We start from the raw sequence: 26,378 nt of genomic DNA on the forward strand, positions 1-26,378 counted from the left end.
GTGTGTGTGTGTGTGTGTGTGTGTAAAGTTTGACATTTTTGAGAGCCTGCCTCAAGTGGCCATTAGAAGAACTGCAGTATTTAACACTGACTTCATTTTTTATCCCTGAGTGCCTGTTGGCAATATGAACGTGGAGAGAGCAAGCACTCATGGGATTGTTAATATTTAAGTTGAAGAAATTACACAATTTACTCTGCAATTACTCAACTACTTTTCATATTGAGTATGTTAGTGGAACTACTTGCATAGTCACACCAACTTTTCTGATAACACCTTTTTTAATAATCCATTTTTCTGAGGAAATTAGTTTCATTCTTTTTGTTCGCTTGTTTTGGTTTTTTGTTTTGTATTTTTAATGTGAAGATACCAGACAATACATTTTAGAAAATATTGCGTGAGTTTAGTTCATTCATGTCCAGCGTTTTTTGCACTTGGTATAAGTGAAAGGAAAATGCATGTATTTCCCATGCAAAATTTGTACTGTAGTTTATATCTATGAAAAATCTTTGCGTCTTTATCTGGACAGCAAAATTGCACACCCTGTTTGAGGAAAGAAAAAAAACCAGTTTGAGTGCTTGCAAGATCACTCAGTCAGTCTCAGCGATCACTGGAAGCCCACAGCCCACACAAAACATTTACAGTCCTGCAGAGAACAAAGCAGGCAGCCAAGTAAGAAGCACATCAGAGGCTCATTAGCGTTCCAGTGATTGACCAGCTGAACTCTACTTACCCTCACAACTTCCTTAATGTTTTAACTGCTGTAAATCTGCTCTCCTATGTACCAATATCACACATTTGGCTTCCCTGTGATTCCAACAGGACTCTTTTCATACGCCAAATGCAAAGTAAGACTCATAAGCAGAGTCAAATGAGCTGCCAGTGTTCTCAAGGAGGGAATCTACCTGCTATGTTTCTCTTGAATTTTCTCTTGAAGTACCTACTTTCTGAGTGTGAGGATCATTGAAATTCCACATTTGATTTCAAAAGTTTCTCTGCCCAGATTTGGACTGCCTGCCAGGATTTATAGCAGATTAACTTTGAAAGTGATTTAGCTCTCAGGCTCTGCAGTCACTACCAGGGCAGAAAAATAACTTTTTCTCATCCTCTATTTCCATCCTCTCTGGCTCACATGTTCTCACATTCACTAAATACTCCAAACATGCAAAATATGAATTGCTTGTATGCCAGTGACAGTGAAATGATGAGTATAAGTTTAATATTAATAAGAGGTTTGGGCGTGGAAATACATTCACACGCAGGTCTGCAGAGGAATCAACTCATCTCATCGCTTGCACACAGCTCAATGTAAGCATAGCCCGCAAGCATTTCTGACGTTCCTCCATCCGTGTTAAACATGTGGTGCTTGGAGGATTTAGTGAGAAGACACAATACGCCAGCATAAGTTCAAAGCACAGTGTTATCACAGTTTATGTGTTTGGATAATATCTGAATGAAACGGATAACAGCCTCATAAAATGGATGGCGGGTGATGAATTATGTCATCACAACATGCAGCCAACAAATTTACACAAGGATCCATCTCCGTCTTTATCTGTCATCCGGTGGCGCAGGAACACACTCCTGTTATCCGCTTGGCATTTGGAGCCATTGCCCTGTCTAATGAGTCGGGGATATCGGACCAGTGGCTTCCTACGGAGTTGAGAAGGAAGGCTGTAGACGGGAAGTTGCTCCTTTGAAGCTGCTTTGAACTTAGTTTGGCAGCCAACTCAGAGGCTTGTAAATGTAGCGACTGAGATTTGATTGATGGAGGGGTTTTGAATGATGATACGAGTCTCTTTGAAGTCTTTTTGTGCTGCAGTTTAATGCATTTAATCTTGCATTTATTCATTTTTGTTCACCCAAGGGCACTGTAACAAATTGAAATGTTATTATCATATACTTGGGCTGCTATACCTAATGTGTTAGTGAATAATTCATATGTATACAAGAAGCAACAAGGGGTAGCTATTCTCACACATGTGCTTTTCTAAACCTGACAGACGCACATGTGAAAATGCAAATAGTCAGATTGAAATGGCCTTTAACCTGCCGGCTCCCTTGTGTGATTTTTTGATTGCGCGTATGTAAGAACAGAACAAGTGTAAAATAAATTCACAGTTAGTGGGCGGATGTCACGGCCTCCTGCATGCTTCATACAGGCAGAGCCATCGCCTAAACCAAAGTATTTTCAGTAGAGAAAACATGTGAAGAGCATTCTCCCCTGCTGCGTGCTACTGTACATGTGAAAAAAGGGCAACTTTAGATGTCATGATCTGATTCACTCAATATTACCGTGTGAAAACAGAAACCATGTTCACTGCCTAAATTTGTCAGCCTCTTGTTTGGCCCTAAGCAGTGAGTGCAGCTGCTGCTGGAAACAAGGCTGATTAGTGCAGAAATGACCAAATCATATAACAGAAAAGTTGTTTTTAGATGAAATTGCTAAAATTCTTTGTAGCAACTAAGAGTAGCATCTTTTTTCTGGATTGTTAGTTAATTTTGGGGGAAAACTGCTGATTAGCAAAAGCTACAAGAGCATAGCACAGAGCTTTTGATCATGTGACCAAGTCTTCATCAGGTGTCATGACAGATGTTCAATTTCCATTTTTTTTTATTCTGTAGGGAATTCTTTTCCACATTGACTCAAGAGTTTAGATTCAAAATCACTTGTTGACCTTGAAAGCAGCACTTGACAAAACAATCTCAGCTGCACTCAGCTGTTCGGGAGATTTCAACTGTCAGTTTTAATTGTAGGTTGGGAGTTTAATTTCTATTTGGCACCATCGTGACTGCCGTAGTGGTGGCTGAGTGCTTTTTCAACCCAGCGTTCCATTCACAAGTCATGCTATCCGGAATTATTAGCAGTTAAGTGCTCAAAACGTAAACATTGTTTGCCAGTTCGATAATTAGTCTATGAAGTATATATAGTCAGAGGCTGGTAGTGGACTTCTTGAAGCTAGGTTGAGCTGAGCATGAAATCAGCAGCATGCTTCATAACACACAGTCACACCTGAGAGCTGCCCTGAGCAAGCACAGTTTTTATCTACTACTCACCATCAGCCCAGCGAGCACAAAATGGGAGTTAAGTTCACTTTAGTGGTGGGTAATGAGGTAAGAATATGTCACTCAGTCAGTCATACTCTGTAGTGTTTTTTGGTTTATCTTGTTTTTTTCTGTTTTTCTTTCCTTTTATGTGGTTGAACATATTTAACTGGAAGATTTTTATTAGTAAAAAAATAGACAGCCTTTACAATAACAGAAAAAAGGAGGAATGAGAGTGGAATATAAAACAGACTCAACAATATGATATCTACAAAACAAACAAAAAAACCCAAACAAGATTTAATAAAGTTCCACGGTCCAATAAACTCTTCCTACTCCTCTTCATCTTGCAGAATTGCAGTTGCCTGTTCCTTTGATAACAAGTCCATAAAGTCATTTTGCCAGTTATTCATACTGAAAGAATGTGTTTATGTTATTTGCAGTTCATTAAAATTATCCTTTTAGTTGATAACAAAAATTCTCAGTGATAAATCCATGTTTGGATCAGTGACATTTTCATATCTACTATATGTTTCTGGTCAAGGTTTGATATCTCTATTGAGAAAACATGACAGTTTTTCAGTAATATGCATTTAAAGGTGCTTAACTCAAGGATAGTACCACAGAAAATGCCTAAAGGTGTAATCACCTTTGCAACCACTGCACGCAGTGTTGATCATTCATTTTCTACAGTGTACAGGATATGTTGTGGTTCCTATCTATTAAAAACAATAATGCTGCACCACATTCAGTCGCTTACATGCTACAACCTGCCTTAAATTATTGATTTGTTTTCCCTATTATCCATCCATTTACTTAACAAGTTATCCAGTTCAGGGTTGTGGGGGAGTTGGAGCCTTTCCCAGCTGTCACAGGGTAAGATGCAGGATACACCCTGGACAGGTTGCCAGTCCTGTGAGGGTGCACAGAAAGATAAGCAGCAATCCACATTTATATTCATGTCAGTTAAGAATCACTAATTAACCTAATATCTATGTCCTTGGACTGTGGAGGAAAGCCAAAGTAGGATACTAAAAGAACACCCATGCATGCATTGGAAGACCACGCCACCTCTCTACAGCAATATTCAAACCCAGGACCGTCTTGCTGTGAGGTGACAATGCTAACTACATTTAAAGTGCATTCAACATATTGTTTTGAGCACATCTTGTTGGTTGTTTGCACGATGCTGTTTAGTAGTGGTTGTATTAGACCGCTTCCAGGTGGGAGGCTGCGTAACAATGCAGCAGAGGTCACTGGATGTCTTGAGCATTTTTGGACACTCAAAATGGAAAACTTCTTACACTTTAGTTGTAGGTAAGAGAAGATTTGTATCATATATTGTATATGGAAATTTAGCAAATAAATAACTATCTTCTGCTTCATATTTAAATGTTACAGTTGTTTGAAATGAGCTTGGATGTCCTTTTATAAAAGATTTTCCTGTCTGGCAAAAAAAGTTGATAACAGACTGATGCACACAACCGAGCCAAATGTGTGAAGATGAAAGCTTTTTGTAAAGAGCCTCTAGGTGTTGTTAATTAATTGTTGAGTAAGCTGACCCATCTCACTTCAAGGAGTTCCTCTACTCCATCCTGCACTTCTTCACCGTCAGGGTATTTTGACCTCCTGCCAACACATGGTGCGTAATCATGCACACAGTTTCTGTTTGTCATACCTTATACTCAAACTGCAGATCAGTGAGTGATGTGATTAATTTTTTGAGTGCATAACTGCATACATTTGCATATTAATATAGAAAAATGTATTTTTGTCAAATGTGTTCAATTCTTCACTGCCTACAGAGCTGATATTAACACCTACAAATTATGAAATGACAATAACACTAACATGAAACGTACACAAATTAGTGCATTAATTAGCTTAATGAATTAGACCATTAGCATAACTGGTCATATTTAATATATCATGGTGATTACGGCAGCTAAATTGCCTCTTATTTGGACATGATCCAGAATATCTGAGGGATGATTATTAAGGCTGTGCCAGGTTTGGGCCTCAGCCTTTTTTAGATTTGGCTCAACTAGTAGGACTCAATTTAAGCTCCACAAAGAAATCCCCCCTTTCTGAAAATTGCTCCTTAGATGAAATGAAAGAAATAAAGCAGAGACATGCTTTTTTTTTTTTTTTTTTTTTTTCAAAGAGCCCTTTTAACTATTTTCTCACATTGTGGCTAGTATGTCTTCTCATTATCATGCTGTCAATAGCAAAAACCACCATACAGTTAATGAAGTCCGGTGGCATTTTACCCGTTTAAACAGTAGGCTGCCGTCAAAGAGGTGGCTTAAAGGTGAGCTTGGGTTAGTTAATCTGTCATGAAAATGCTCTTCCTTCCTGAATTTAAATGCAAAGAAAGTCCAGAGGACCTTATTACAACTCCTCAGGTGCCACCGACACATTTTTTTTCACTCTTTAAGTCCCAGTCAGTCAAAAAAGTGTTAGTGACATCAGCATAACGAAAGGTCACGCATGACCGGCTCTGTGTAGAAACATGAGCTAAATATATTAAATACAAAATTGTCTTCCAAATATGGAGATCACAGAGAAATTAGAGGCTGCACACAAAGCAGAATCCATGTTAGCTGTCAGCAGATACAGCTGCCAGCACAGCTGGGAATCTGCAGAGGAAGTGCTCTCATTGCAAAAAGACGCTGTATATCCTCTCACCAACACATCTGTCACCATGTCATTTGAGATGAATGGCCGGTGATTACACAATGATGGTTTTGTCAGGAGGTGGCATCTAACCACCTAATTCTGGATAGATGACAAGACGGTTCTTGTTGCCACATCCTTCTGAGACAAGACAGCATGGATGGGTTGTCAAATCAATAATATATATTTAAGGAATCTTTTCCAGATATTATTATTCAGATATTTTATACTATATATATATATATATATATATATATATATATATATATACACACACGTGTAAATAGTCCCCGTAGAGCACAAGACAGCACAATGGAATGGAATTGGAATAATTTGCCTCACCTGTGCTCAGTGGTTTTGGAGCATCTTATACCTCCATGTCAGATTGAGTATGATACAGAGCTTGTAGCAAACCCTAGACTTGCATGTGGCCAGTTCTACCTAATAAGTGCTACCTTAGAGGCATTAGCATTTCTGCAGGAAGGACCCAACTGCAAAAAACTTTCCTTGCTCTTGGACAGGATCCTCCTTAACACAGTGCTGCTTATTAATATCACAGAAGGCTGATTCGAAAAGATATTCCATTCATGGCGGCGTTCATATTTGATTTTATAAACATCTGTTTGTTTTAGTACTTTTCTTCAAGTATAAAAAAATGCTCACAGGAAGTATGCTTTATGTTTCCAGGTGCTATAACAGCTTGCAGTAAAAAGAGAAGCGGGGCAGTTATCATGAACAGCAAAACTCACCATGACTTTATAGATAAAAGACCACAAAAGTACAAAAACTAAAACTTCATCACGAGAAAGTCAAAGATAAAAAAAAAAAGGCAACAGCATGGGCCAGAAAATTTAAAAGACAAGTGATCTCCGGCATTGCAGTGCCAAATTTCTACAACTGTGATTATGTAGCTCTCCAGGTTCCTGCCAAAAGACTGTGCATGCAGATCAGCACTGCAGTTATGTTTAACTGCACAGCGATAAAAGACTGTGAGCAACTACAAGGACTAAAGATGTAAAATAACCCCCCCAAAAGTGGAATTTTAGGTCTTTAATGCTCGAAAAAGTAGTTTGGAAAAACAATTCCAGCTTAATATAGACCCAATAAAGAGCATGGGCTGTCATGCTGCATTATGCTGTGGGTTCTGGGGGGGGTCCTCCCCAAGGAAATTTTGACCTTCAGACCATAATTTCCCGCACTATAGTGGATTTTTTCTACCCTTTCAACCTTAGTTTGTAGTGAAAATGTCTTCAAAGGAAAAAGCACACAAATAGCTAGCTAACAATTCAACATATACTAGAATACGTTACAATAAGGGTCTCTAGCATTCTGTATTGCTCTCAAACAATTATGCTCATTTTTTCTGATATAATTATCCTCTCTATGTCAACACATGTACAGACATAATCTGTTCTTCTGTCCTCCTTTGTGTTTGTCTGGTTTCAAACATCAGAGTGTTCTGTTTGATATCAGGCTTCTGCTTGCTTTAATGTGCATGTGTCATGTGTAGTCCAGCAACATTTACACTGATGTTCAAAACTCCAATTATGTCACACATGTCTGTGTTTTGGGATGATTATTGAGTAATCACGTACATGTCAGCTATGCTATTAAGGCTGATTTGCAACAACAAGAACAAGCCATTTTGGCAAACTACACTACAAACTCACACAGTGCTCACAGCTTCCTCCTTTAACTTTTTCCTCACTGAAATATGTCATTATGTTTTTTTCCCTAATGTTGCTGCTTTTTGCCATATTTTTGTTATATGTGCTGTAGCCATTGAGGAAGATATTTCCCCTGTGTACCCAGTGAAATCTACACTGTAGGCTCAGTTGCTTTCTTTAGTTTTCCATAGCGCTTTTCTAAAAAAGAATAGTAAAAATTAATGATAATAATGAAAAAAATAATAATAAAAGAAGCTCTACTTCTAAAACAAAACAGACAAGATGTCCTAAAACTAGCGTTGAGGAAATCTTAACATCTGTTGATGTCAAAATTGAGTGAAAATGAATCAAACTCGATGTGCATGGTGATGTTCACGGTGATGACCATGCATGAATTGGCTTTATTCTGTCAACGTTTAATTAGCAATATTTGACAACAAATGAAAAGAAAAAACACTAGGCACTGTCTTACAGTCTTGGTATGCATAATGACAGCATACCAAGACTGAAGACTGAATGCTGGGCATGAAATGATAATAAATAGAAGTTAACGCGTGACTGTGGACTTCTAATTCATAGGGGGCTGATAACACTTATGTTTTGTAAAGAAAGTGGAGATTTCTCTAGTGTGGACTCGGTGGAAATTCAGGGAAATACACTGAAAAGGTTGGCAACTGTTCTGGAAATTAATTATAAACAATCCCACATTTATCCGCTCCATAAATGAAACTCCAGCGCAAGCCTCTTATCAGTGTGGTAATTAAAGGCTTTGATTTGCACTGGCTGGAAGTGAACAGAGTTCCGGGATCACTGCTGGAAATGACCTGAGGATTGTTTAAAGCTTTCGACAATGTTATCATTCTTGAAAGATTCATATAAAATCAAATCCGATGCTTTGCCACTGACACATATCTTGGTTTTAATTTATGGTTTGGAGCCAGTATACTATACCTGCTCGGGTTATAGCATGCAGTTATGAAGCCTATGCTGGGAAATACGAGACTCGTGAAATAAAAACCTTAATATGAAGGCACAAATCTCAACCTTTCCCCATAAAATATAGGTCAAATATAATATTTTCATCTTTTTACAGAAGGAAATTTCACTCTTGTTGATTCTGCTGACCAGTTTGTAGTTTCACAGTAGATACCTGGCTGGGACTGAGTACATTGCCTGGGGTGGATCTCAACAATATTTTCTGAAGGAGGGGAGATTTTTGTCGTGTTTCTTCAAAATCCCATTTCTTTTAGTTCGTCTCAGGATATAAACTTATATTCACCAGCCAGCTCCTCTAACCTCTAGGCAAGTGCTGCCCCTTTTTATGAACCCACTTTGCCATTTATTAACTGACTCACTGACTGCACTGTCCTGCAGAAGGAAATATAGTCTGTTTGAGTTGTTAGAATTCGTACTCCCGTAGAACCATTAGAAAACCTAAGTGAAAAGCTTTTTTTGCCCTATGCAAAACATTTTCAGCATGTCCCTCTCAAACCCCAACGGTTTCATTTTCATGCACATCATAAATGCACGGACTACAGAGGCAGCTAACATTTTCTTGATGCACCAAAACAATAACAAAGCAGTTAAAAGATGTAAGAAATTTTTAAAAAGAGATTCATACAGACACCATGCAGGGGCATAGCATGAATACCATATGAGATACCCATTTAGGCATGTATGACATTCAGAATGAGTCCTCTGTTCCTTTGTTGTGGGAAGTGCTCTATCTGAGAGATTGGCAGAGCATTTTCAGTATTTGTAAGGGAAGAACAAGGAATAAACGGAAGCACTACCCTTGGGCAAAGAGTGTCGCCTGTGGTTTTGGACGTGCTTTGAACTTGAAGGAGTCCTTTATCAGTATACAGTGGTGTTGGGAATGTATGAGCATAGAGTATATGAGAAGTGGCACGATAATTCTGCCACATAAGACATGCTTGGGCAGTGTGCTTGGGCAGCAAACACACAACAGATGCTCCAGCGTTCTCCAGATACCTCAGAGACAAACTGTAGTACCCCACTTAAACCGAACTGTACATAGCAATACTGCTGAGCGTGCTTAAAGAGATCTGGTCACAGGGGGTCAAGGATGTGTCAGCTGAAGCATATGGTGGAAGAGGGGAGCTGGCGGTCTAGTAGGGTGGGGGATAGAAAAGCCGTTTATCTGCTGACTGAAGTTCCCCTCCAGTGACCTCACTGACAATCTGAATAATTTCAAACAAGTCTCTCAAGGAAATCATTGGTTTGCCAAGCAAACTGGGAGCATCCAAGTCCCAGTATACAGTATGCAATCAGCTGCAAGCTGAATCAGGCGCAAGTACCTCTGCTGCCATCCAATTTCTCCTCTGTATAGGTGGGTTTTATTTTGACTAGAAATTGCTCTGCTGAAGATAATGATTTTTCCTGTGAACATGCACCTCAGGAGCTTAAAATATCAATAAGTTTTGGCAAGTCTACTCACCTAGTCTAAAACGTTTTTTGGTGTTTTTGTCTATAATATGCAGCATTTTATGTCCTGAAAGCCAAAATATGAAACCCCAATAAGAAAATTCTATTACATCAACAATAATTCTTAGCCAGATTAAAATAAGCCAATATAAGCAGTGGTGATTTATGTGCTTATTCCAATGCAAGCAGATTGAGTACATTTGTTTGCATTTGTTTGTCACAACATTTACAGAATCATTTAGGGAGTGTAATATATGAGCAGGACCCTGCAGACAATACACACATAAAATTAAAAAAAAAGATCTGCTTTGCATTTTTACACAGAGAAAAGTTAAAGATATTGAATACTATGTATAGTTTGTAATGAAACTCAGTGACATGAGACCTTAATTTGACCTGAAATTACTAAATAAGCCAAACTGTGTGGAGAAGAAATGAGACTCTACAAAATAACTATAAAAAAAGAATGAGGGTTGAGAAATGTCCAGTTTTCCACTCAATATGCTGCCCCAGTTAAAAAGATGTTTGTTGACCTTGGCATATAACTTTGGGCTATCCTGTCAATTTAAAATAACAGAGTCTTAGAAGTCTATAGAAAGGGGATCCAGTAACTCTGCTTTGCTGTGGGGGGCATTTTGCTGCCATTTGGTCAGCTTGTTCACTTAGAGCCAGTCCTCTGAAAGTGTGGCCCGCCGGCCAATGCAGCCTTCACATGTAACAAGAAAAGAATCGAGTGCTGTGAATTTCAGTCATCCATATTTCACGTTTCACTACATACTGTAGCGGTACTTAACATGGAAGGAAGCATTTCTAATCAATCTCATCTTTTCTAGCCAGTACAGCAGATTTTAATGCTGTACAATTGAAAACAGCCTCAAAACAAAACAAAAAACCAAAAAATAAATTAGCATAGCATAAACTATAAACCTGTGGACACATTATAAACTCTAAAAGTGTTTGGTGTGAATCCAACCCCTGATATTCCAAAAGGAAAACCACCTCCTTGAAATCAATGAAAGGGAAACATTATTTCAGGAAATCTTTAAGGCAAATGTTTGAGATCTGTTTAAATATGGAAAAAAAAAACTTGTTCCATTATTAACTACAGCATGTTACAGCATTTGGCTGATGGCTAAACATCTGTCCTTTGGTCTGAATATTTTAACATCAGATGACTGAAATCATGCAGAGAGGTGACCGTCTCAGTAGTTATGTATAATGATGGTTTTTACAACTTATTTACAAATACTAAATATTATTTTAATCCTAATCCATCTCTTAGTCAGTCTTAATTCAGTAACACAGGTCTGTACTGCAGTGGTATTAAAATTTCAGATAACTACACAGATAAAAATAGAACAGAAAATAATTAGAGTTAATTCATATTCATGAATATGACCATACATTTATTTGTAATTGGTGTCTGTGAATATTTATATTTCCCTATTTTTTCTTCAGGCATATTCTAGTAGTATAGTCTACATATATATGGGGCCACATACACATATTGTAAAACAGTACCTGCCTTCTGATTTCTAATTAAAACAGTTTAAATGAATTCAGCTCTATGTGTGTGATATTTGAATATAAATGTGGAATGTTTGCCCCCTCGGCTCCGTTAGTATGGGGCTCAGAGAAGAAGCGATGCCCACCACGCCCGCCGTTAATCTGCTTCCCAACAGCAGAGGCAGCGTTGAGCTGTGACAGCACAATAACATTAAAACCACGTCGGTGTAACTGCCCCAGAAGTTCACCTACTTGTCTTTACTGGCTGTAAGTGCAAGACTAATGCTCTCCGAGTTCTTATCATTGATAATAAACAGCCCACTTAAATTGAACTGAGCTTATATACTTCGCATTACTTAGCAAAGCATTAAGTTTTACATTACATTTCCCATGTACAAGGTGTTTGTAGATTTGGCGAGCTTGCCTCTATTGAACTCTGAATGGTGAGAGCGGTGCAGCAAACACAGCTGACTTGTGGTCTGCCTGTAGAGGTCCACATGTGTGGAACTTGTGCAATCCCTTAACAGGTAACTAACTCAAACGTATTAAAGTTAAGTGCATTTGGTGTTTCTCAAAAGATGTTACTGTTGATTGTAATTTAACGGGAAAAGTATTAACCTAAGAAATAGGAAAACATCCAGCAAAGACCTGAAACAGGAGCTGAGAGATGTATCTGGAACTTAAGTTGATCAATTTACTGTTCACCAAAGCCTCATCAGAAATGGTCTCAATCATCCACTATCCAGTACCTTCTGGAAAGGATTTGATTGGTAGGATTTTAATTTTTCAGCATGACAATGTTACTAAACACACTGCCAATACAGCAAAAGCGTACCTGGATAGAAAAACTCACAGGGGAACACTGTCAGTCATGGATTGATTGAAAGAAATTACACGAAAGTTTGCCTAAGAAAGTTCAGGCTTTGTTGAAGAATAAAGGTAGTCATACCAAATATTGGCTTTCCAGTTAGTTACAAGAAACCATGTTGTTGCTTTATACTCTCTTTGCCTGAATGTTTGCACATGTTTCAATAAATTGCTACACCGGTTTTCCATTTTCCTAGCAAATTATAAAGAAATGAGGGGTGGCTCAAGACTTTTGCGTGCTATTGGATACATGTGGAGCAGGATGAAATGTTTCACTTTTTAGTGTGCTTTCCGTTTCTAGCATCTTTGAGCCTTTAGATATTCAGTACAGGCGATAGCTGGAATTTTCAGAGTTGAAAAATAAATTGATATGAACCTTGAATAGTTTACCCAAAATTCACTTTCTGAAATTTTCTCAAGTGAATGATGAGAAAAGAGATAAAACATCCAGGGTACCGATGTTTTTTTTCTCCTGTGCCATTAATGTTGAAGGCAGTTACAGTAAAAGTTATGCTGAACAAAAATGTTGTTTTGGCTTGAAATTATGACACTTGGAGTATAAAATTCATTTGGTTGCAGTTTTTAACTGATGTGGTTTTCATGTAACTATCCCTGTTTACTTGAAGTTACAAGACCTCAAAATTACCTGAATTAAAAACAAATATCAACTCAATGCTTTGTACTTCAAAGGCCTTGTAAATATTCATAGTATTAAAGAAATGTTGCATGGCTACATCAAATATGCTCATTAGTATACAAAAACCAAAAGTTGATTCTGAGTTGATTCAGGTGGCAACTGTTTCAGATTTGATTGATTTTATGATATGGCCCATTAGCGTTTTTCTGTCTGCTGGCACACTCGTATTCTGTGTTTTAACATATTAGTGTGGATTTTGTGGTGAAGTGTTTTTTCCTGTTATCAGTGGATGTGACACATTGCATTCAAGTCATTTAAATAAATCAAAACGTGATCATGAAAATTCAAAAGCACTTTTGACTTTTTTATTGGATTTTATTGGATCCTGTGGTTTAAATTTTCATGATTTAATGGCTTTGATGTAAAGCAAAAAAACCCACGCATGCCCAGCGAAGTGGAAAAATAACAGTCCAAAAAAAAGTGTTTTTTTTTTTCCTTCTTGGACTTGGAATGGATAGAAGAAAAGACATAGCTGTCAAAATGTATCTGCCACAGAAAAAAAGATGAAAAACTTCAATCATCATTTTTAAACTTGGCAGGTTTCAAACACGTTTTGCAAAAATGGCATTTAAACATTGATATAACAGCAACAGATTTAGATTTTTTTTATTATCTGCCAGGCATGCTCACACCCTTTTCTGTTGTTTCTTCCACTTGTGTCTGTCATCATTTTGTTCTGTGGCAGCAAAATGGTAAAAATAAACCAAGAGTGCGACTTAAACTTCAGAGATGTTGCCGCCGAAGCTTAACAACTTCTTAAACATTTTCTTTCTTTAATGTTTTCCTGATTGATTAGCACCCATGAAAAAATGTTGAATTATCAAGTCTCCTTCTATGAAAATATCTTTGTATTTAGTGTTGAAATGTCAGGAAGAGTTGCCTCCCTGTCTTTATATGCAATGTGAGAAAAGCAGCCATCACACTGACCTTGAAGCAGTCTCATAGAGTGTTTCAGTGGTTGTTTGGCCACGGTCCATTGACTTAGCATGCATGTTTCTTTCAGCATTGCCCTGTTCCTTATTCATAGATGTTTGCTCCACTCACAATTGGGAGCTGTGCAGTGCAACAGGGGGTTACTGTTTCCCACTTGGAGAGCTCACGGGCAACTGAGGGGAGTTGAAAGGTTCAGAACATGGAAACCTTGCATGCTGTAAGTTTCAAATGGCAAAGGGAAACCGATGAATTGAAAATTCACAGCCTTAAAGCACGTCATGTCAAAAATGCTCACAGCATGTGCACATTCTTAACAGAAACCAAAAGTTATTAAACATCCTTGAGTTCAGGTTTGTGTGCTATTCACTGAATCCCGCTGCTGTTTTAAGACTTTGGTTCCCTCCGTGAAGGTCAGGTTTCCAACAAGGAGCGGGCAGATAAATCTGCAGGCTTGGCAACTAAGCAGGAGGAGAAGAGAGCAGAATAGGATTTTTCATCAAAACAAATGTGTATTTATTACCAACATTTCTGTAATCTTTGTTTTTTGTTGCTTTATTGCTTATTACTTTGAATTGCATCTGTGACTATTATTCAAATAAAATGCAACCCACGCCCCCCGATTTCACTTAAACTAATGTTTATGATGCTATTACCTTGTCAAAACACCCACCCCTAAACAAAACATTACCCCAAAAAAGAATTACTGTCAGTAGTAAACAGGAGTTATGGGGGGATAATAAACAGCTGTACAATAGTATTTAAAAATTAAAATTCAGTTTGTTTTCTGAACATGGAGGGCTTTCTAGCATCTGGTGACTTGACTTTTATTTGTGGGCGTTAATAGAAAAGGCTTGCGTACTTTCATGATAAAAACAAGCCATTTTTAAATGTGTATCACTACATGATATCCTTTCTTTCTCTGTGTGCAACAGTCTGTTTTAACTTCTGTCTCCTCTGCCTAGAAAGTTGGCAGTTTGAATACAAAGTTACCATCAGTATGTCTGCTAACAAGGAGCTTTAGTCTCATGTTACTTGCAATTTTCTCTCTGAGTGGTCTTTTTACATGTGAATAAAGGTAACGTCATAGAACAGCCAAGACTTTAAGCCGAGTGAACAGGGTTTTTATCAGAGTTCTTTTAAAAAATAAAATAAAATCAGGACTTTAGCCTTGAGGAGAATTGGACTGGAAAATGTCTTTAAAGTAAAGGCCAGTTAAAGCCTTGGTTATTCTCCCTGTTGTTACCCTGGTGAACAGTGGCGTGAGCCAAAAGTGACTTCAGAACTGGCACGCACCACACTTCGGTGTAGTTTCAACTTGTCATCCACCTCTTGAATTTTGTAACCAGGCAGTTGGGTTAAAGACAGGGGGTCAGTCTTTATAGCCATTTCGCTGATATATCAGTACAAGAGCTCAGCAAATCCCAGCTCATACAGAGGGAGATGCTACAACAGCTTGAAAAGATAGTGGAGATCTACATTGAGGGATGAAAGATGAAATTGTCCTTGGTTGTTGGTTCAGAGATTTCAGCCTAAAACTTCTCCAAGTGTACAGTATTTCATTATGTTGTTATTCTGGTCCAGACCTTATTTTCCAGTTGGTTTAGAAAAATCTTAGCAGCTAGGAGAAACATTGAAAAAGAAATTGTAATTAGCAGGGCAAAACAGATGTTAGAAGGAAGCGTTGGCTGTGACTTTTGGTGCTAAAGTAGTTTAAACAATCTGCTACAGGGTTTGGTGCCCTTTTGCAAAAGACTGAAAGACTCTTAACTTTTGCAGTATGTTGTTCTTTGTGTTCTTTGTTTGTTCTGTAAGATGCGCTGTACTGCAGCTTATATTTCACTGTCTGACTAAAAACAGTGAGAGAAGAAAGTCGGGGATGGTAACAGTAGACGTTCAGCTATATTGAGAGTTTTGCATTTCTCAAGGGCTTTGTTTAATTATACTGGAGACAAGCTGACAGTAATTAGAAAGCTGTAAATTGAAGACTTATCAGCAATAAGTCAGAATTTGTCCAAGATTACTCATAATGGGGGGAGTTTTTGAGTAAAGGTCTTTTGGGGGAAACCATGCATAATGTCAGGAAAATGTATGGCACGCTTTAATAATATATTCCTATTTTCCAGAGTTATGGGTTACCACACATGCATGACAGTTGACAGTAAATTACAAAATGTGCATTATTCAAATCTAGCCAGTGCCCAGTGTGGTGCAGTCAGTGTGATGCATACATAGAGCCAAGTATCTGTAAGGTGAGCTGTATGGGCATTTATGGTAACTTGCCCAGTGCATGAATGGCAGAAATCTGCTGAATGAGATGGAAAGTGTCTGTGAGCTTGGCAGGGCATGATTCATTGTGTACATAGTGGGAGATAGGTAGTCTTCATTTCAAAGTCAATGCCAAAGCTTAGGTGTGCTCTAGGGGATTTAAAACCACACGGCGAAGTTATGATGGCAGTCTCTCGGGCATCCCGGGAAAAAGAATTGAGACTGTTTTTGTCTCTTGTGCTTTCAAGAGAAATAAATAAGACGTGCAGCATTTAGATTGCATGCTTTCCCTCACATACTAAGACTTACAGTTGTAGATCACCCCTGCTGTGCCTGGGACATTTGGGGGATTTTGCTAAAAATATTTTGAGATTTGTTTATTTTTTTATTTTTGAAAATGAGCTAAAATTCTTAATTTATTCTTAATTGGGTATTTTTTTCCACATAAAACATATTGGTACGTACCAAAGATGTTTTAGCCCTCCATCAAAAGAAAATAATTATGCCTGCCATTTAGAAAAATTTGGATTTAATTTACTCTAACTGAAATCAGATTTTTGTTTTGTTTTCAAGAGGAAAATGCAGAAACGTATGTTAGGTGAGGTGACAAAGACGCTTTACCTCGAGCTACATCCAGACAATTATTTTTATGTGCAGCGTATCGTTCAATAAGCTGAAAAATTTAGGCACATATAAATTACACAGTGAAAATTAATGAAATTTATCAGTTTATTACAAAGAATACAATAGCTTTTTAGTAATTTTATCTTTAAACTGTATATTAATGATGTATACTTCAGAATTGCTTTGAACTTTCCTTTCTTCAAGGCTCATTTGTTGAGCACTGTTGCTTATAGGGATATAGGCAGGGAGTAGCCATTTTCCTGCATTGAGGGTATTGTCTTAAAGCCATCCATCCATCCATCCATCCATCCATCCATCCATCCATCCATCCATCTTCTGCTTATTAAATTCAGGTTCCAGTCCTCCCTCCGCAACCGTTATTCAATATCCTTTTTGCATTTCTCTTAGGGGTTAGTTTGTTCAACCTTATGGCTGTTTTGGAAGTTCTGCTTTTGAATTTGAGCACACTGAACGTCTATGAGTTATAATATTTTCTGCTCTGGTTCCTCCTGTCCATTCGTGGGCAAGATAGTGAATACTTAGTTACTCTTTCCCCTCAGGCCAGGTATATTAAAGGCTGCATAATTTATTTTTCATTTTCCCCAAAGAATCACACAGTCTGCGATCTATTTGTGTGTGGACAATTCCCTTTTTCTCTAAAGCTCAAGGTTTTCTTACCACCTGGGTCATTGGTCAGGTTGGTCAGTATTATTCAGATGCCTCCTTTGAGCAAGCTCCAGCTACTGTTTGGACTGGAACTGATGGTGGTAGTCCTTATTCTGAGAGCTGCTGCAATTTGAAGGGCCAATCTAAGCAGAACCCGCAGCAGGTGGAGAACCATTGCATGTGCCACTATGTCGAGCTCACCAAAGCTGAACGGATTAAAAGGACATTGCCAACTGCAGGTTGGTTGGATGGATGAATGCATGGATGTGTACCCCATTCGTCTGGTACTCACTGGAGGCTGAACTGAACTGGAAGCTGAATATATTGTTCTTATAATTGTATTATTTTGAAATTAATTTAAAAGGGCACATGTGCTCCCCCACTTGTGTAATAGCTCAGCTGCTGTTGTTGTTTGTGTGTGAATGGTTGAATAGGAGATAAATATTGTAAAATGCTTTGTCCATTAAGGTAGGATAGAACAATACAAGTCTAATTTATTTGCGTTTAGTGCCATTGCTACAAATGGGATGGGGAAAATATTATAGAGACCTCTTGGCTCAGCAGGACTGCAACCTTTTTCCAACGATTTCTTTCAAATCCACGTGCTCATTGTAGCGATAGCGGCTTTAAAAGAAAATCAGGTTATTTTAATGAATCATAGGACAACACAGTTTTAAAACAGTCTGGAGCTCCAAGAAAGATTACTGATTATTCACTAGAAGGAGGACTGGAAAGGTGCTTGCTTATGCCGCAGTTGTGACTGATCATAATGAGTTTAATGTCTCTGAGGAACTGTGCTGTATGGTGCAGTTAAACTTCTTAAAACTGTGCATATGTTTTTGTCTCTGACACAGCACCGTGCAAAAGTTGGTCCATTAATAACCCATTTAACACTGGGATACTGGAAAGAAGTTGATTGATTGTGCTAGCAAATATGGTAATCCACCTAGTGTGGCATAAAGACTGTGTTAGCGGAGAAGTGGAGCAGCAGCTGCTGCAGGCAGGGTTCCTACCTGGATCGGGAGAGTTACGACGCACAGAGAATGAATATGAATATGATCACATTAAAAAAGTGAGTGCGACTATTAATGCCCTATAGCATAAAAGGACCATAATATGTCCGCAGGGGGTTAGTAAGGCTGTTGATCATTACCAACATTTTAATAATTATTTTTCAGGTTCATAGATCTTTTGAATTTCTAGACTCATTGTTCAGAACAAAACCTCCCGCTGGATTATCGAGGCACTTTGAATGTCCCTCACTACTGCACTGACACACACTGGGGTAGAGGACCTAGCACGACATTTCATTTGCAGAGGCTTAAAGCTTTGTTCACAAGGTAGCCACACTAAAGACCAAGGCCTTAACATACAGGATTATACGAGTATGTTGTCTAGAAGTTTTTTGTTTGTAGTGAGACAAGTCTCTGTTTGGGGCAGGAGTGGGGTGGGGGCGGGTGTATATCATACCATGAAAAGAACTGGATTGGTTAGTAGGCTGGCGATGATTTGTGTAGGAGGTGATTCAAGGCTGTTTCAGAGTTTGATAAAGAACACTGATTTTTTCTTTTCTTCTAAAGGCCAGTGAAACAAAAAGTCTGAAAATTGGATTAAATTTGCCAGAGAATTGCAGTATACAACACAGCTGTTGATGATATTTTTAATTAAATGTGTTTTCCACCAAAAGACCAAGTTCTTTATATCTGCTCCACATGACAAAAAAAAAGTAGGTTCGAAATAAAAGGAAGTAATTTCAAAGCAGAAATCCTGCAGGCATCAGGCAACAGAGGAGGGCTCTAGAAGACATGTAAAGTCACAAAAATAAAGTTTCAGTATCACCTCTCTGTCCGGCACATCACAGTGACACGCTGCTCTGCTGGTGCAACCTGCTGACCTCCAGTGAAAAGCGCATGGACCCACAGAGCTGCCACAACAGCACCATTGTTGTCTGACTCAGTGTCAGCCCCAAAGAACAAGGAAGCGGGGTCACCATCCTGCTGTCAGTCATCTCCCTTCACTGGAGAATGGTTTTGGATGTCTTAGAAAGTGCAGCTCAGTGTTTGACTGTGAAAATAAACAAGTCAAGTCAGATTTATTTATAAAGTGCTTCTGATGGAGGAGATCTTTGCAGTGAGGTGGATAAAAAAAACTTGTAGGGTATAAATGCAGATAAAGATGAGGGATAAAAATATGAAGGAACAAATCCACTGCAGGTTTCAACATAACAATTGTTTGGTGTGTAAGGCGTGTAAGGCAGTATAAGAGGAGTGGTTAACATATCTTCTTCTCTGGGTATGTCCTGTGCCTTGCTACTTGCTCGAACCTATCCGTTTCACTGACACAGACATTTCCACAGGGCTTGTTTTTTCTTTTTTTCCCCTCCTTTCCTCCACAAGTGTGATTTTGTTTAATTCATGTCATGCAAAGGTCAAACTTGTTTTTACACAGTCCAATGAATAATTGAAAATGCAGTCGAATTGGAGGTGAAAAGTGAATATTCTCACTTTTTAAAAAAAATAAATATTTCCAGGCTGCATCTGTGCAAAGCTGTGAGGAATCCGTTTTAAGATGTAATCTCTCCACTTCATCACAGTTGCTTGACTTAGACACTCAGCCTAATTAATCCAAAGCCCTCACTTTAATTGCCTTAATATATTGGCTCTTTGTCTTCTTTATCTTGATTTTCTCATGACGTCTATTTCCCCGTAATTGATTTGAAAGGAGATCTAATCTCCCTGCCGAGTGTGGGCCACGTATTGATAGCTTTAGTTTAAACCAGCGACAGTTTTGCGGTTCTCATTGTCTTCACTAATTATTGTGGGCCTGATGTATTGTCTTGGCCAACCAGTATTGAACCTGGAGAGTGTTGGAGGAGAGTACGCATTCACCATTCTTGTTTGGTTTTTGACAGGAAAAGACCAATGAAGACGACCAGATGGTGGTCTGCTGCGATTTTGCTGTTGGGGCTCGCTGCGCTTGGCACCAACGGGAGACCCAGCAAGGAGGGATTCGGGTCACCGCCCTATCGACCAGTCGTGAGATTTCGACACAAGGTATTGATTGCCTTTCTGTTTTCGCATGCTGTCCGTAACAGGTCTGTGTGCTCTGGCCAAGTATGAAGCTCATTACAGCGGCACCGTCTTCCTGCATCATATGACTCTCCTGCAGTTGTTGTTTTTCTGCCCACTTGATGAATCATTATCCCTCCTTCTGAGCCAGAAGACTGTCATTTCAAAAACAACATCAGATTAATGCAAGGCACAGATGAGCAAAGATGAAGACGAGCTTTGAAAGAAGATGTTGGCGTGGCATTTTAGTTGAGTGTTTTAAGTAAAAGAAGTAATTGAACACTTATTGACTTAGTAATAGAGGGCAGGCCCCAAAAGCAAAATCCGCCACTTTTATTAATTTCTCGCTACATCTTAAGGAACAAGATAATTTTTTTTTATTTTCTAAAATAAGTAGCATGCTCATTTTTTCTCGTCTGATCCAGTTCCAAAACACCAGCACAGCAGGCATGGATCAATTAGAACCAGACTAGGAAAGAAATTGACTGTTTTGGCAGACGGAGAGTTGAGGAAAACAAACTGTTTTGTCAAGAGGCATTAGTCAGATTGTGGTCCTTCAGTACTCATTTCCCATAAGCCCCCTTTTTGCAATTATGTTTGCTAGTAAACACTTCTTTCAATCCAGTCCATGATAAGAATTAGCAGTGACAACAATAGGAGAAAAAAGTTGTTTTCCTTTGTGGGTTTTTTTTTTTGTTTTACTTTAAGAAAATCTCTTGTCTCCTGGCTACATATTACATTTCATGTTTGTTTATGTCGGTCTGTTACAATCACGTCTGTGTGGAATGAAAGGCAAAGACAGTGGTACTAAAGGGCGGGTAGGGTGAGAGGTAGTTAGAAAGAGAGGGAGTCGGAGGGAACAGATGGTAGGAACGTCATTGCACTGTATCATAGTTGAGTGGGGAGCTGGAAGCGATGCAACGCTGTTGAATCGACACAATGGTCAAAATCACTTTGACCTTTGAACAACATTTATTCACAGCGATGCTTTCTAAACATGTAGACTACACATATCAGCTATTTGGGACTTGTGATTCTTTCTAGCAACATCTAATCTGAAAATTGAGTATTTTAAGAAATTGAAGTGATTTAAACTTCAGTACCCAAACATCTTGTAATATGGTGCCAATAAACTGCAGAGATAGCACTTCTGCCAGGCTGCAGTGCTTTATACCAAAGGGAGGCGCAGCAAATGATCCATCATCCACCTCTGCATGGACAGGGATGGATTCCATCTAACACGACTACGCAACTTTAGAAAAAAAAAACCCTTACCTCTCTAGCGAGGTATATGATTTGTATCTTTCCATATCCTACGTATCCGAGGATGAGGCAGAGCAAGAAGAACTAGTTTCCAGGAGAGCAGTGTTTCACAGTTTCATCTTGTAAAGAGGAAGTCTGCGGAAGATGTAATGTCTTTTTCTTTAGCTTGTATTTGCACTTGGGGCTGAAGGATTTCAGGGATAGGTGGTGATTTTTGAATTGAATTTCTAGACTCATTGTTAAGAACAAAAATATCAGCAAGTATTCTAGGCAGAGTGGCTTCCAGGCACCTGAATCTATAAGATTGACTTTTGAGGGCTTGATAAGATGCTTATTTTATGTACTAGTTAGATTTGGAATAAAATGAAAAAATAAAAATATTGTCTAATTCATTCCTCTTTTTGCGGCGAACCCGCCCCCCCATTAAATCAAATGTAAAATCCAAAAGCGGAGCTTAATTCTTTCTGGGCCTGTGAATAATCCCGAGTTACCTCATCTTACCTTTGGAATGGCTTGATGCTGTTTCATTTTAAAAACATCATTTTTCAGTTTGAGTGAAGGAAACAAAAATACACTCTGTAAAGGTGCACTTATAATCTGCTGGAGTTCAATCCAACAGTGCTACTGGGCTGTTTTTTTTTGTGGCAACATTGGATAATAAAGGTGAGAGACAGGAAGGAAAGGGGAGAAGGAATGACGGCAGCAAAGGGCTCAGGGTGGAGAGCGACCCAAGGCACTGCAGTAAGAATTAATCTTTGTACATAGTGATCTACCTCTACCAGCACTGCCATTAATTCTGATAAAACAATATGCAAACAACACATTTCTTTGCCTTGTTGGAGACTTGTTTTTCCCCACTGTTTGGCTAAAAAAGGAGGTACACACACCATCAGCAGATTATAAATCAGTGGAAATCACTTCCTTTAAATATTAAGACCTAAGAAACTTGTATTTAATTTTTTTTAAATGCAAGTGTTTCAGTGATATCTATTTGTAATGAATATGGCCCTTTTCACTTGTAGTGTCTCTTTAATGTCTCCACTGCAACACAGTCCAGTATTTCTACTGTCCCCTCATTCTCTCTTGTACTGAAGAGAGTGTACTTTTCAGTGTAATGCAGTGCCATGTGAATAAGGCAGACATATTTTCTTTAAGTACTTTTAATCTAACCAGCAGTACATTTTGAAGCTGAATGGTGCTCTTTTCTTTATTGTATCCAGCAGTACATTATCTCTTATTGAAACTAACTGATTTAGACTTTGTCTCTTTTCGCTGGTGTGGTTTGGAACTGCAGTGACTTTAATAATTAAGGTAATGTATACCCACATGTAGCGGAAATCTGACGAGAAGCCACAGAAATGATATATGTGCTTTTCCACTCCAGTGAAATTAATGTGCCAGGCGCTGTGATTACATCGCAGAGGAATGTCATTACAGCATCTGCATACCATTACAATTCGTCTTGCGAGAGGACAGAGGTAAACTGCGCTCATCTATCTGCCTGTCAAATGAGACTGTGGAAATTTACAGCCCTTTGGTGGAAAAAAAGCCAAAAGTAAGCCCTTTTTCAAATTATGTCATTGGCCTTTTTGTTGCTTAGAGAATTTCTCAGCTCTTGTCTGGACTGCAGAGAGACTCGGGTCATGCTCTTGTCAATAAAGCTGAGCGAGCTGTGTTAACAGTTGTTTCAAAGTGAATTATTGTGGAGAAGTAATATCAAGTTCAAGAACGTGGTTGTCAGCTCAAAATAAAAATTAGTTAGCACTGTTTAAAAGCAGATGATGAAGTCAGCGAGATAAAATAACAATTTCATATTCTCTAATGTGCCTCATTTTTGGATGGAAAATAGCGAACTGTGCTGGGAAGGTTAATGCGATGTCTTTTCCTGTGCTTCGAAGGACAGCATTTGGTTAGGGTAACGTGATCGGACACAACCTTATAAGCTTTCCTCACAAAGAGTTCAGTCACCACGTGGTCATAAACAGCTGGTCACATGTTCTACTCCCGTGTAATTCCCATGGCATTGTTTCAGAAAATCACTGTGAAATCCTTTACATGGGGTCAGGTATAGGACACGGGTCCCTGCCTGTAGTTATTATAGGTTTTATTGCATACCCCATTTAAAGTGTTGGTTGTTGCTACTTTTAAGCTCCTGATACTTTGAGATCTTTCAGCCAAGGTCTTACATGAAGAGTTTAATTGTAAGAATGATGGAGGGCTCAATGTGCAATTTGTGAAAATCACGTAGAAGTGCCAGGCTTGCTCAGCATGAGGGACTACAGCAATTTCTGTGAGTTTTTGTCGCTTTGACATCAAGCTGTTATGTCAGGACAAACAAAATGGAGGCAAGGACAACTGTGTGTGCAAAACCCCATCCATCCAGCACTGGCTTGGCCACATGGCAAATCTAGATTAACAGGGGATAAGCAGAGTGAGAGAGAGAGGGAGTGGGGGTGGCGGGCAAATTAGATTGAGATAAAGAGACGGGGAATGGGAGGAACAACAAGACTGAACAGGAAAATTCACAAGAAACAGCTTGTTGTACAGTAGCATCAGTTAAAGCTGCAACAGGCAACATTTGGCCTAAACGTGACTTCTGTCAGTATTATTTCCCCCTTCCTCTTCCTCCTCCTCCCTCTCCTCCTCAGCTGGTCAGTTTGAGCCCCAACCCTTGTCACTCATCTTGATGAGCTGTCTGCTTTCAAATGGCAGCCAGCCCGAAACTGAGGTAACCAGCTTTTGTATCGTCTCCGCAGGGGCCGAAAAGGCAGGGATGCTGTACGGAGCCAGTCTACTAGAACAATAACAAGGTGTTGACCTGTGGTTTTCAAAGTCTTTCTGCTACATGGTTATTTTCCCTGTTCTTTTGGTTTATTTATTATAGTTGTTACTTGTCAACATGATGAGTCTTAGCAGTACAGCTACTGGCCTTGCCATCCTTTGTCAGAAACGGTTTGAACACAGCTACCCACAGACAATTATAAACAGATAAACCATGAAAAGACAGCAACGGTGTTATGATGCAAAAAGGCTAAATTACACATTTGTTTTCTTGAACTTCTTGACCGTATGAAGCATTTGTTAGAAATTCAAGTATTTATTTGTCTGGGCATGCTATTGCAGATACAGATACTGTGCATAACTCTAGCAAGGTACAGGCACTGGAATATGCACATGTCTGTTTTTGTCTTGCTCATAAGGAATAGTACTGCGTACCGTATTCTGGTCACTTGTCATACTGGTATGTTGCAATTTGTTGTCATATGTTTCCAGATGGAGTGTACTTGGAAGTTGGTGGTCTGGAGAAGTGAGGTTTGTGAGATCTGAAGCGGGAGAAAGAAAAGACAAGGAGGAGGTGTTGCTGCTGGAGTGAGGAGGGTTGAGAGACAGTGAGAAACACAAAAAGGGGAGAAAGAGAGATAGATGTAGGCGGTCAGCCAGCTAGCTGTGACAGGAGCAGATGAAGCACGAGTTGTACAGCTGGGTGCTTCACTGTCCCCGGAGTCTCGGGGCAGAAGAGACAGGCCTGCCAGTGGCTCAGGAGAAATCACTCTCTTCAAACAAATGAAGTGTGAACATTGTCTGCTATATGCAAATAAGGCCCATTTGATATCTTCCCTACCTGTAGTGCAATTCTAAATGTCAGCTCCTCTAGTGTGTGTGTGTGTGTGTGTGTGTCTGTTTGGTGGGAGGGGTATACAAAGAATGTCAGAGAGCCACAGGTGTTTTCTCTGATTTGTATCGGATGGTCAGCAGTGTTTCCTGAAACATCCGGAAAGATGATGAGCAGAGAGAGCTGTTACCACATCGCAATGTTTAACTTGAGCTTTAGTGATTGCTGGGTGATGTGCCTGCATATCGAAGAAACCACGTGATGGATTTCCATAAAATGTCATAGCCACATTGGGGACTGTCAGAGTTATGTATTCATCCTCAACTTTCACAAAGAGAAGGCTGACATTTGTGGTACATCTTGAAAACCATTGCATGTCATCAGGAATGCATTGATTGCGAATTCTGGAAACATACCAGGGTGTAAAATCAAACTTGGACCCACTGCTAGCGCTTTGTAATAAACATGGTAAATAAACTGCGCAGTTAATAGTAACCACTAAACACTAAGTTAATAATTTTTGGTAATTACTGGTACAGTTACGTGTGTTATGTGTTCCTATTGATATTTATAGATGAATATTTTGTCATTATAATTAAGAGCTTAGAAAATGTAATTGTTTTTCACACTTTTTTGTATTATGTGTTTATTTTTTTTATAAAAATCAGTTAACCTTTTTAGATATTGTTTACAATAAATCACTATATCAATATTTATTAGATTATCAATCATGTGGATGTTCTTTTCTGTGGGGTAGGGATTTCATTAACAGCAGGGCTCAGTATGTACAGACCCAGTATAGTCTAAATAAAAATATGACAATGTCAAATGTATACACATGGTACCCAGGAAGCAAGATAGCTGAGCTATTCCTTCAGTCAGAATTGATATTTAAAGTCACATCTCTTGGATATGCTTACCCATATATCTTTAAAACACATTAAGTGCATAATATCCTTTATTTTAATTGACAGGTAATTAATAGTGCATTAGGAAGAAAACAGTAGGTCGATTTCTGTGCAAACTGAGAAAATGGGTAAACTGCT

General features: G+C 38.8%; 1 protein-coding gene across 3 annotated transcripts in view; it reads left to right on the forward strand.

Annotated features, from left to right (window-relative positions):
• fstl5 (follistatin-like 5) overlaps positions 1-26,378 on the forward strand; it is a 176,907-nt gene that overhangs the window by 7,468 nt on the left and 143,061 nt on the right. For all 3 annotated transcript variants that reach the window (XM_005467247.3, XM_019363975.2, XM_003443412.4), the window contains exon 2: positions 20,300-20,441. In XM_005467247.3, coding sequence (XP_005467304.1) covers positions 20,300-20,441 — 142 coding nt within the window. The remainder of the gene's footprint in view (positions 1-20,299; positions 20,442-26,378) is intronic.

The sequence above is a fragment of the Oreochromis niloticus genome, linkage group LG2 (genome assembly GCF_001858045.2).
Source record: "Oreochromis niloticus isolate F11D_XX linkage group LG2, O_niloticus_UMD_NMBU, whole genome shotgun sequence".
Taxonomy (NCBI): Eukaryota; Metazoa; Chordata; class Actinopteri; order Cichliformes; family Cichlidae; genus Oreochromis; species Oreochromis niloticus.